General features: G+C 36.5%; 3 protein-coding genes across 4 annotated transcripts; 1 reads left to right on the forward strand and 2 right to left on the reverse strand.

Annotated features, from left to right (window-relative positions):
• Window positions 1-797: 797 nt before the first annotated feature.
• Window positions 798-4006, reverse strand: LOC125214917 (protein NUCLEAR FUSION DEFECTIVE 4-like). Of its 2 annotated transcripts, XM_048116146.2 has the most exons (4): window positions 3451-4006; window positions 1877-2591; window positions 1222-1630; window positions 798-1139 (listed from the first exon to the last, which is right to left on the reverse strand). In XM_048116146.2, exons 1-3 carry the CDS (start codon window positions 3916-3918, stop codon window positions 1374-1376), a joined length of 1440 nt encoding a protein of 479 aa, XP_047972103.1. In that variant the 5' UTR covers window positions 3919-4006; the 3' UTR covers window positions 798-1139; window positions 1222-1373. The 2 variants fall into 2 exon arrangements, with proteins under 2 accessions (XP_047972103.1, XP_088922467.1); XM_089066341.1 differs by having other exon boundaries at window positions 1222-2591.
• A 2368-nt stretch (window positions 4007-6374) lies between these two features.
• On the forward strand, window positions 6375-10011 carry LOC125213504 (protein NUCLEAR FUSION DEFECTIVE 4-like). Its single transcript, XM_048114089.2, has 2 exons — window positions 6375-6863; window positions 8488-10011. Exons 1-2 carry the CDS (start codon window positions 6438-6440, stop codon window positions 9580-9582), a joined length of 1521 nt encoding a protein of 506 aa, XP_047970046.2. The 5' UTR covers window positions 6375-6437; the 3' UTR covers window positions 9583-10011.
• Window positions 10012-10695: 684 nt separating this feature from the next.
• On the reverse strand, window positions 10696-11848 carry LOC125216699 (uncharacterized). Its single transcript, XM_048118459.2, has 2 exons — window positions 11023-11848; window positions 10696-10920 (listed from the first exon to the last, which is right to left on the reverse strand). Exons 1-2 carry the CDS (start codon window positions 11787-11789, stop codon window positions 10812-10814), a joined length of 876 nt encoding a protein of 291 aa, XP_047974416.1. The 5' UTR covers window positions 11790-11848; the 3' UTR covers window positions 10696-10811.
• Window positions 11849-11852: the final 4 nt, after the last annotated feature.

Below are 11852 nucleotides of genomic sequence, written 5' to 3' on the forward strand. Positions count from 1 at the left end.
AGGAAAGAAAACGAATAAAATGGGTAAGTGATCGAGAGGATAAAAAAAAGTGGCAAAAAAAATTTCAAAAATAGAAATAGACCAATTTTATTTCGGCAAAAATATCGGTATTCGATATATCTCGGATGCCTCAAATATTTCAGTATATATTGTGGTATGATATGCGATATCAAAAAAAAGTGTAATGCGATATCAATAATTTATGCAATTATCATATCAGAACTTACGAATACCTTAGTATAATGCAAAATCAGTATTATTCATTATCTTTCAGTATAATACGTACGGTATATCAATTTATCAATATTTTTCACCCACATGCCCAACAAAAATAAATTGCATTTGGAGAACTTGGTGAAGATGAAACATAGAATGTTATTTTGATCCAAGTATTTTTATTTGATCTGTCATAGTATTGATAAAAATCAAGTTATTGAATTGAACTAAAACAGGTGTTTATATAATCTTATCTAATAAGCTGGAAAAAGAAAATGAAAATGCAAAACGAAAAAAGAAAAAAACTAATATTGTACTAGTACATTTTTAAAATTAATTGAATGATCAATTTTTGGTTTTCTTATACTTTTTGTATCCGTAGTTATTAAGTGGATTCTTCAAACTTTCATATACTAAAAGTGTGAATGATGATTAATATACGACACAATCATTTTATCCATACTTATAAGTGCAATTTTTTTTATGATAAACCTTTTTTAGAATAATAATATAATTACCTCAAAAAGAAGAATAAATGTAGCAATATCATCAAGATTGCTTGGTGATGAATAGAAGAAACATTCTCAAAATTTTAATGTAGTATGTTTTTATTCACCTTCAAATTTATACACAATCCTCATCAAAGTCAAGAAATAAGATCAAATAGTTCTCTACAGAAATGATCAATTTTACAAAGATTTCATCATACCAGCAGAATTCTGAACTTATTCCCTTTCATCTGCACTTCTCAGATGTTAACGACTCTACATGGCACCGATTACGTTTTAAGACGAAATCTACGCACAATGAAGCACAAAAGTTACCGAGTGATTGAAACTGAATCAGCCGACACGAGAGCATTCTTCCATGAGCATAAGATACCAGAAAGGCGTTAGACAGTCTCCAAGCAGGAAGGTTAGATCCTGAAAATGCAAAACCGTCTTGAACGTGAACGATCAGAGAAAAAAAGGGAAAGAAAGAGATACCGATCAATCAAGGCCAAACCTGCATATCAATAACAATGTTAAAGCTTCGTAGAACTCTGCTGTCACGCAATCTGCCTCTGCAAAAGACCTGCACATTTCCTAGTATTTTCACGAAAACTGATACAGCACATCACTATTTAGTTAGCGTGGGAACACAAATCGTTTTATGTACTAGTCATCATAATCAATGCGCTTGCTCTCTCGTAGAGAATGGTAAAGCCTCCGGAGCACAACATGTTTGTAGAATTTTCTAGTCCAGAAAAACAACACTAAGGCAACAAGAGAGCCGGAGAGTGCAACGGCTGCCATGATAAGAAACGAGAATCTGAAACATTGAATTCCAATGCATGTATTTCCATCACCGGCCACTTCCTTGTCGTAGAGAAATCCCACCACCCAGATAGAGAGAACATAAGACCCAATAGGACCTGCACTAGTGATGGTGTTAAATATCGTTCCTAAATGCTCTTTCCCAAACAATTCGGAAGCAATAGTCGGCATCAACGACCATTGTGACCCATAGCAAACACCCACCAAAACAGAACCAGCGTAAAGAGCACCAGGGAAACCAAAAGCAATAATTGCATAGCCAATGCTCATGGTTGCTAGAGTAAATATCATAAACAACGGCCTTGGCCAACGTTTAGCGCGCAAGAAATAATCAGAAACGTAACCTGCTCCAAAACGACCCAGGAAGTTCCAGATGCTCCATAGTGAAACCAAAGTATTAACCTCTAAGCTCTTGTATCTAAGAGATTCGCCTATTTGGCTAATATTATTCACCAAGGCAAGTCCTGATCCCATAGAACACGCAGTTGTGAAGAACAAAAGCCAGAAACTGATCGTTCGCATAGCTCCAATAAGATTTACATCTTCTCTCAAATGCAACGTGTTGTTATTATTTGACTCCCTAACTTGGTCTGGACCGTTTGGGAGCTCATGATACTCATCTTGGTCCTCCGTGGTATCCGTGTCATCATCATCTATTGGGTCCTTATCATCTGACATTTGATTGTTCTCGAGCAAAGACTTTACCATCCGATACGACTTATACCTCTGGGCTCGGATTGCAATAAAAATAGGGGACAACAGCAACATGATAAGTAGAGAAAATGTCAAGGCACGTATGGATACTGTTAATTTGAGAATGTTCTGGATGATTATCACAGTTGCAAGATAGGCAGCCAAAACAAGAGCAAAAGACGAGAAGGCATTCAAGTGCTTGATCTCATCTTCTTCACTTGTTCTAAAGATTCTAACAAAACCCATAAACAGAATCGTATTAATTGGCGGGAGCAATGCCAGGAGCAAGATATATGAACTCGGATTGTGCTTGAAAATCGTCTGATATACTAAAATTAATATGGCTCCACTGAGACCAAGAAAGCCCTGTAAAATTCAAAGATCTCAGTGGACATATAGTTAAAAGAAGGATAACAAATGCAGTAAATAGAAAATTAACAAGTATGACAAAGAAGCAGTTCAACAAACCCAGTTATAAATTCAAGCAAATACGTCAATTTTATATCGAGAAACCCAAAAATAAAATTTCCACTCATTCCTTATTAGTGCTTAAAAGTACTAAATGAAGGAAACAAAATATTTAGTGCTATTAGCTATCACATTACAAAAGTCTTTATTTCACCTTTACATTTCTAAATTTTACTACCATATTGATATTAGTTTACTGTTTTTCTTAGAAATAACAATAACAATCTAAACCACTACAAGTCTAAACCACTCCCCAAATTTCCAAATTTGTGCTATCACTATGATTCTAAAATTTCCATAGGAAGAATATCAATCTCCACCAATATCCTTTACCATCATAGTATAACTCTATCAATCTATCACACATTGAATGTCTTATTCTCACTTGTCCTACACAATCTTCTACACAGCAAGACATTGCAGTGCTCACTCCAACTTCAATTTACAAATCAAATGCTACTAAACAAAAACCACTAAATAAAGATTGGTCACAAAACAGATGCATTCAACTAAAGTTGGCCTTTTAAGAGTAATGGCACAATTAAAAAAACATCACAATAATCTACCAGGCTATAAATATGCCACAAAACTCAACATGTCTATCCCCAAAAATGTTGTTTTTCATGCATGTTGTGTAAATTTTGATTAAATTTTCCAGCTCAAGATGTTGAATCCATATCCTTTCAAGTCGAATTATCGAAACCTGAATTCAACATTAACATAAATAAGATCAATTAAATCAATTTCCAAACCCTACCTTCATGATCCCAACGATGGTGCCGCTATAGCTCGGAAAATTGTGCACTCCGGTGACGACATTCGCCGTGTTGAAGAATGTCATCGCGTGCGCCGCCACCAGCATGTACAGACACATCACCGCCGGCTGCGGCCGCGGAATCGCCGCGGTGACGGCGAGCCACATCATGAAGTAGCCGGCGAAGCACTGCAGCGCGCCGGCGAGGAGCACGAGCCAGGGGCCGCAGCGGGCGGCGGTGGCGGAGTAGAGGAGGCCGGAGAGGAGGCCTACGTTGGCGCCGACGTCCTTGAACCAGGAGATGGTGGTGAGGGTGGATTGGTCGTAGTTTTGGGTGGATTTGAGGGCTTGGGAGTAGATGCTGAAGGTGTAGAGTGAGCCGGCGGTGCATTGGATCAAAATGCTGGCGGCCGCCGCCGCCCATTTGTTCTTGATCAGAGTTTTCCGGCTGGGATTGTAGTCTGGTTCCATGATTGATGAGGCTCTGATTTGACTGAAATTGGGGATTTTTTTTCTTCTAATTCGATTTTTGGTTCAACAGATTTGGAAGGCTGAAGAGTGAAGACAGTCTCTATTTTTTAATTAATGATGTGACAATTATCTAGTGAATAATTTCTCTTTTATTGATATCAGTTTATAAATTAAATTATTTAATATTGTTAATTTTTTCTAGTATAATTTTAACAAAATGTAATTTTAATTGCATAATTAAGGGTGTAATAATAATTTTTAGAAGAATTAAAATTCAATTGAAAATGGAATCATGGCCAGTTAAGATAATTAAGGGTATAAGTGTAATTGCATTTTTAAGATTAGCCAAACAAATACTATCTTGTAGTAATATCTTCGAATGTAAGAAAATAAATTAAAGGATACTAATCTACTGCTATTTATTTTTCTCATGGCCAATAATTTATTAGTCGAAATGAGTCAACTTACGACTTTATAAATACGTGATTATATTAGTTCCACATGATTTATATTTTATCAATATAAATAATAAATTGGCATAATATTGTACTACTAATTCATTAAATCAATTGTCGGCCCAAAAGAAAATCACAACACTATTATTAATTTATAAATAAACTAGTAGGCCCAAAAGAAAAAGAAAAAAAATGAAATTATTTACAAATATATTTTGTGGATGGAACTTTTTGTATTCAATTTCTCAACTTCATTTTATAAATATTTTTTTTTATGTGTTCTCAAAATATCTCCTGTCAATAGTTTGAGGATTGCGAATGATCAAATAATATACTCCATTCACAATGGGTAAGGATTAAATCACTAATCTCATTATTTAAAAGACGAGATGCTAAACCATTACGCTAATCTGATTAATGCCGTTTTATAAATGTAAAACAAACCACCCTACACGACTATTTAATTTAATTGAAAATAAATTGAATTAAATGGCTGAAAATGATAAGATTGACACGAAACTAAATGAGATTAATTGCACTTATCAGTTATCATTGATTTTAATATATCCAGTTGGAATACATATCTATGTTGTTGATAAGAACGGAACGTGTAGGTATAATCTTGTATACTAATTATTGGCCCACCAAGACAAGTTGTAATGTTTTAGTATACTCTTTTGTCATGTTTTTATTGTACTATCTATTTTTAGGTCATTTCGAATATCCTTAAAACTTTTATTCAAAGTCCTCTATCTTTCCGTCCTTCTTATCTATCTGGCTTTGCATATTATCATTTGAAAAGCAAGTACTAATAATATTGCTAAAGGTTGAAGTTATAGACGTTAATTGCGAAATGTTAGTTTTCTCTATTCGTGAATAATAGGATGAGAAATGGACCATTTATTTTTATCTATGCACTTTGTCATATGCGATTAGACTGGATTAGACCTGTTTCCGATCAGATATGATATGGTATTCTTAAGTTTGAATCTAGCTAGTAATGAGCAGAGGCAAATATAGAAAAAATATCAATAAGAGCTTAATTTTAAATCATTTGTAGGAACTTTTAATTTGCATTAAACTTTGAATAAATTTCAATTTTATAAAAGAAAAAAGTTAATAAAAAAATATTTTAGTGAAAGCTTTAGCCCCTTGTCATTTTCACTTGGGTCCGTCCATGGTAATGAGCCCTTATGCACACACACATATGCACGACGGGCCCTGATTCAGGTTAATTGGAATTGGGTCAAACTGGATGGACTCAAGCTGATTCCGCTAAATCTGGTATATTATCAACTCTACTTTATACTTCCTCAGTCCGCGAATAGGAGTCCATTTTTTTCATTTTAGTCCGTCCGTGAATAGGAGTTCCGGTTCACTTTTACCATAAATGGTAATAGAGTCCCACCTTCCACTAACTCATTCTACTCATATTTCATTTAAAACTAATATATATAAATGGGACTCCTATTCCACTAACTTTTTTCCACCAACTTTTTTTAACATTTCTTAAAACTCGTGCCGCCCACAAATGAGACTCCTAATGGCGAACAGAGGGAGTACTATATAAGATCGATGAGAAACTACTTTATACTGATAGTGGCTTAAATTCTGAACAACTAGTACTCATTTTTCATTTTTAAATCCTTCCAGTTTAGTTGATTCATATCTAATAATTATCATCACCACTTAAAATACAAGATAACATTTCTTAAAATCTCTTGTGGTCATCGGAACAAAAGCAATATTACTTATACATACACGAAGCAATGGATCATATATAACAAGTCAATATCAATCCAAATCAAACCATAGCGTATCACTTATACGTACACAAAGCCATGGTTCAGATACAACGGGTCAAACCCGATCCAACCCAACCCGAGCACACTCTTGGCCATAACTCACTTAAAAATGAAAATATCTCCCTTGTACACCACAATTTGTGAAATTGACAAGCAAACTATAACGGGACCACGTATTTTGTACACAATTCTTCCATCCACAAACACAATAAGTAGTTATTTTATTCACTCCACAATAAATCCAATAGCAACAACAACAATGGAGGCCAGCAAATGGACGGCGGCGGCGGCGAGCATTTGGATCCAGTGCAGCTGCGGCGCCTCCTACGCCTTCGGCATCTACTCTCCGATCCTCAAATCCTCGCAAAACTACGACCAATCCACGCTCGACACCATCTCCGTCTTCAAGGACATCGGCGCCAACGCCGGCATCCTCTCCGGCCTCCTCTACGCCGCCGCGCCGAGGACGTGGATCGTGCACGCGGCCGGCGCCGCGCAGTGCCTGATCGGCTACCTCTTCCTGTGGCTGGCCGTCACGGGCAAAATTCCGCAGCCGCACGTGGCGGCCGTGTGCCTCTTCATGTTCCTGGCCGCGCACGCGCAGACGTTCTTCAACACGGCCAACGTCGTCACCGCCGTCGAGAATTTTCCGGGGTATAGCGGCACCGTCGTCGGGATTATGAAGGTAATTTTATTGTTGAATTTCTCTAATTTTACTGATTTTTGTCTAATTCAAAATTGCTACTAATAAATATAAATTCATAAAGGTAAAAGAGATAAATAAATTAGGAGGTCTAATTTCATTTCTAGTATAGTTTCATTTTTCTATTTAGATCCTTTTATTAAAGTTAGTCCTATATTTTATTTTTCCTTTTATTTCTTTTAATGTTATCATTTTTTCTATTTTTACTATATTATTTATACATTATAATACGTGTTATTTATAAATAAAATTATTGTACATGGACAAATAGAATACTGGTGAAAGTGTTGAGATTTATCTCTGTTTTTCTTTTATGGAAAATCTTAAATAAATAATAATCCTCGTTGGTATAAATCAAGCTAATAGAAGGCTGTTGAGGAGAATGTAAAGTGGATGGAGTATATCCATATAAATAGCTTTTGTTTAAAACGTGGAATAGTATTTTTTTAGAGTTAGTTCCACCTACTCATCACAGGTGGAAATTAAATTTGATTAATTATTATTAAACATTTTTGCAGCAAATAATGTCCAAAGCTTAAAGATACAGTATTTTTACATTTTATTTAAGTTTAATCGTCGAACTAGGAATATTTAAGAAAAAAGTGAGATTTGGATGAAACACGAAAATGGAAACAGCTAATCATGCCATTAATCATGATGTTATCCAAATTTAGTAAAAATTAAAGATAATAACAAAATTATTAATTTGCACCTTATAAGAGAAAATCTATGTGGAGAAGACAGTGGCCCTACTTATTTATGCTTATAAATTACTTCTATAATATTGCTAGTAGAAGTTTTTTAATTTATGGTTTCTTTTTTTATATGGGCCATCTTGTGAGGCCCATCACAAATCCCTTACTTTACGTGACGCTATTGCTATTTTCTATAGCATGTCAGCTATCGACTATACTATTTTAATGATTTCTTCAAATTCTTATTTTAAGTGACGCTAATATCTATATCAAGTCAGATATATCGACTATACTATTTTAATGAGTTCTTCAAATTCTTATCCAAAGTAGCTATTCTAAGTATTTAATACATTCAAAGTTGTAGAGGGTTTTATTTATAAACATGTTTACCAATATCCATTTCTAATTTATCCAAAAATTTATGGATAATATAGTTTTAGTCGCAGTCAGCATAACCATTAAAATTGAGATAATGTTGTACTATGCATAGTTGTTTCCCTAAAAAATAATTTATCAAGTGATACACCATAAGTACAAGTAGATATCATACCTAATGTTCTTATCTATTTTCTATCCCATCATGATTTGTGCTTGTTTTGTCCATTTTTGAAATATGTGTCCCTTCATTCTATTATGTGTCCCTTCATTTTAAAACTAGCCATTTACATGGCTTACAAACTTTGATCATAGTTTTTACTTTTTAACTAGTATTGCACTTTACAGCACATGAAATAATCTAGAAAAAACAAACAATATATGAATTAATTAACTAATTCTTGTTCAAAGGTAGCACATGAAATAATCTAGAAAAAACAAACAATATATGAATTAATTAACTAAATCTTGTGCAAAGGTACATGTTAATGAATCATGATCATTGTGTAACAATTCCTAAATCTAAATTTTGGCAGGGCTTCCTTGGCTTGAGTGGTGCAGTTATCATACAAGTTTACCAAACATTATTCCCAGAAAAACCAACCACATTCCTCCTCATACTCGCCTTGGCCCCGTCCCTCCTCTCTCTCGCCCTCATGTACTTGGTCCGAGCTCATCCCACTTCCTCGGCAGATCACGATAAGGCATACTTGAACGGCTTCTCACTCATCTCCATGGTCGTTGCCGCGTATGTCATGCTACTAATCATTTTAGAAAACGTTTTCGTCCTCGCCCCTTGGATGCGCGCTCTCACACTGACGATCCTCTTCCTCATCCTCTCCTCGCCCCTCCACGTAGCCGTCAAGGCAAACAAACACGAAGCAGAGAAACGGAGTTCACTCCCCAGTTTGAAGGCCCCTCTGATAGTGGACAATGAAACGAGAAAACCAAACGAAACCAATGATCACGAGATGAACCTCGTTCAAGCTCTCCGCACTCTGAGCTTCTGGCTGCTGTTTGTTGCCATGTTGTGCGGGATGGGGTCAGGGCTCGCCACGATCAACAACATCAGCCAGATCGGGGAGTCCCTGGGCTACACCGCGGTGGAGAGGAGCACACTAGTGTCACTGTGGAGCATATGGAACTTCCTTGGCCGGGTCGGGGCAGGGCTCATGTCGGACACCTTCCTTCACAAGAAAGGCTACTCGAGGCCGTTGTTTATGACTGTGACTCTGGCAGCCATGACTGCTGGCCACGTCATCATTGGATCGGGTTTCCCAGGAAACCTGTACGTGGGATCCGTGTTGGTCGGCATCTGCTACGGGTCGCAGTGGTCGCTTATGCCCACCATCACCTCTGAGATATTCGGGGTGCGCCATATGGGGACGATATTCAATACGATCGCCATTGCTAGCCCTCTGGGGTCGTACATATTTTCCGTTAGGCTTATTGGGTATATATATGATAGAAATGCGGGAGATGAGAGTTCTTGCAGTGGAACTCACTGTTTCATGTCATCTTTCTTCGCTATGGCGGTTGTAAGTCTTTTTGGGTCGCTCGTGGCATTAGGGCTGTTTGTCAAGACGAGGAAGGTTTATGCTCGGATCGCGCATTCAAGGATGTTGGCTTGATTTTAGTTACACTACAAAAAAAACTGTGTCAGCGGACAAATCTGTTGGTAAGTACCAAATATGCGCTTATAAAATAGTTTATCGGTGGATTACCGGTGGATTCCGAATGTTATGTTGGTAATTCATCGCTATTATTGTTAGATTTATATTCGCCGGTAAATCTGCTGGTTATTCGCGCTTTTTTGTAGTATTATTTGTGGTATATATTTTTAAACTCTGGACTCATGTGTCACATGGTCTAGGCTTCACGAGATTGGTTTTTTTTTGTGTGTGTTAAAGAGACTTCTTTTTATGTTTTGGTCTGAAGAAGTCCTGCTGTATTCATATGATTTGTAAATTTTTTTGATTGGGATTGAGTTTGTATTTGTATTGAATATTGATATATCTTGAAATTTGATCGGAGGGTGAATATTGATATATTTTGTTGAAGAGTATGTTCAAATATATGATAAAAACTTGATTTTAATGAGGTAGTATGTAGTAGAATTACATAGATGATTATAGTAGAAATTATTTAGTTTGTAATAAAGAAATAAAGATATTTTGAATAGAAAGTAGAAACAAATTCTCCATAAAAGAAAATGGTAGGACTTTAGACCTATAAATAGTTTTTGTAAATATTTTACTATATGAAGTTGAGATGTGAATGATAAGTAAGCTACATTAAAATTTTTGTATATTAACACCAAAGGTAAATGCTTTAATAGTCATAACAACCACCAAAGCACCGGTAATCATATCCCTTCTCTTATACCAATTCATACCTCTCTTCTACCACATCATCATTCTTCAAACAGTATTATTTTTCATTTTTTTACTTTACAAAATTACTCCATTAAAAATTATCAAAATTTAAGTGTGAAATGTTTTGTATTTATAGACATTAAAAATTATATAATTAAAATCTCTAATTTATTGACTTTGAAAATTACAAATACCATAAATTTTAAAAAATATGTTTCACTTAAAAAGTTTTTAAAATAACTAATTTGTGATATAATTAAGAATCAAAGAAAATGCCATTCGGTGCGTCCCACACCTCTCTCAACTAGCACCTCTGTACCTATTAAAATCAAACAGAAATGTTAGTTAGATTCATGAAAAATCAATACATCAAATGAAACACTATCAAATTCACAGATAATGACAAATTAAGCCAAAGAAATCAATTAGTCTCTCTTCGAGAAAACCAAGTATTTCCAGAAACTATGAATGCTCAAAAAATTGAATTAGTTGACACTAGTAAGGCTAAAACATGCTGCAGCATTCTTGAGCTCATTCTCATTAATCTCCTCAACATCATGTCTCGATTCCTTGAACGCCGATTCCAAGCTCAAACTGCACATAATCAAACAATCCCACTTCAAAAAATCTAATCTTGTGCACAAAACCAAAAAAAAAAAAATCAATATTTGTAGTTTTTTATTTTTATTTTTATACCTAGATTGATCATAGACTTCTTTGGAGCCAATATAAGACTGTGAATCATCAATATTATCAAAAAACGGTTGCATCTCGTTATAATCCTCGTGCTCCACGGCGGAGATAGGCGGCTGTTGCATCATGAGATGCGCGTGCGTTAGGATCGAATTCGTGTTGTTCTCGTTGCTATTGTTGTTACTATAACCGCACATCGAGTTCACCACATTGTTCATCTCTTTAAAATCCATGTAGTTGATGTTGTAGTCGGCCACCGCAGCCTCCTCGTTGTTGTTGTTGTTGTTGTAGTGGGAGTGGGCTTCGAGGCTGTTCCCGGGCGGGCCCATCCCGAGCTGGAGGTCAGAGATGTAGTCGTCAGGCGTGTGAGAAGACAGTTGGTTCTCATGTTGTTGTTGATGCTGTTGCTGCTGCTGCTGTTGTCTGTAGAATGCCAGCTGGTGGAGTACGGCCTGGAGCTCTTCCTCAGCGTTTTGAATTTGGTAGGTTAATTGGTGGATCTCGAACATGCAACCCCACACAGGGTACTTGTCGCGCATGGCAGCGTGGTACTTGATGGACTTCATGGCGATGGCCTTCTGGGTGTGGTCGGGGCCGAGCTCCTTGAGGAGGTTCTGGATGTTCTTCACACCGAAGAGGCGGTGGACGTTCTGGAACATCTTGGGCTCATCGGCCGGGAAGAAGGGCGCCAGGAGGCACTCGGGCGTGCACCGCCGTCGTTGGTACTTGCAAGCAGCGCAGGCCTGGCCGCTGCCACTCTTTATGGTCATCCTCCTATTTTCATCCCAATTTTTGCCGGAGGTAGTGATGCTATGGATTTTTTGATAGATGTG

This window comes from Salvia hispanica, chromosome 3, assembly GCF_029641045.1.
Source record: "Salvia hispanica isolate PSC_SH4W2 chromosome 3, Shi_PSC_v1, whole genome shotgun sequence".
Taxonomy (NCBI): domain Eukaryota; kingdom Viridiplantae; phylum Streptophyta; class Magnoliopsida; order Lamiales; family Lamiaceae; genus Salvia; species Salvia hispanica.

Coding starts and splice junctions, on each gene's coding strand:
- LOC125214917 (XM_089066341.1), bottom strand. CDS start 3,918: ATGGAACCAGACTACAATCCCAGCCGGAAAACTCTGATCAAGAACAAA. Junction 2,592..3,450: donor CCATCGTTGGGATCATGAAG/GTAGGGTTTGGA, acceptor TGAATTTTACAG/GGCTTTCTTGGTCTCAGTGG.
- LOC125213504 (XM_048114089.2), top strand. CDS start 6,438: ATGGAGGCCAGCAAATGGACGGCGGCGGCGGCGAGCATTTGGATCCAG. Junction 6,864..8,487: donor CCGTCGTCGGGATTATGAAG/GTAATTTTATTG, acceptor AAATTTTGGCAG/GGCTTCCTTGGCTTGAGTGG.
- LOC125216699 (XM_048118459.2), bottom strand. CDS start 11,789: ATGACCATAAAGAGTGGCAGCGGCCAGGCCTGCGCTGCTTGCAAGTAC. Junction 10,921..11,022: donor GAAGTCTATGATCAATCTAG/GTATAAAAATAA, acceptor GATTATGTGCAG/TTTGAGCTTGGAATCGGCGT.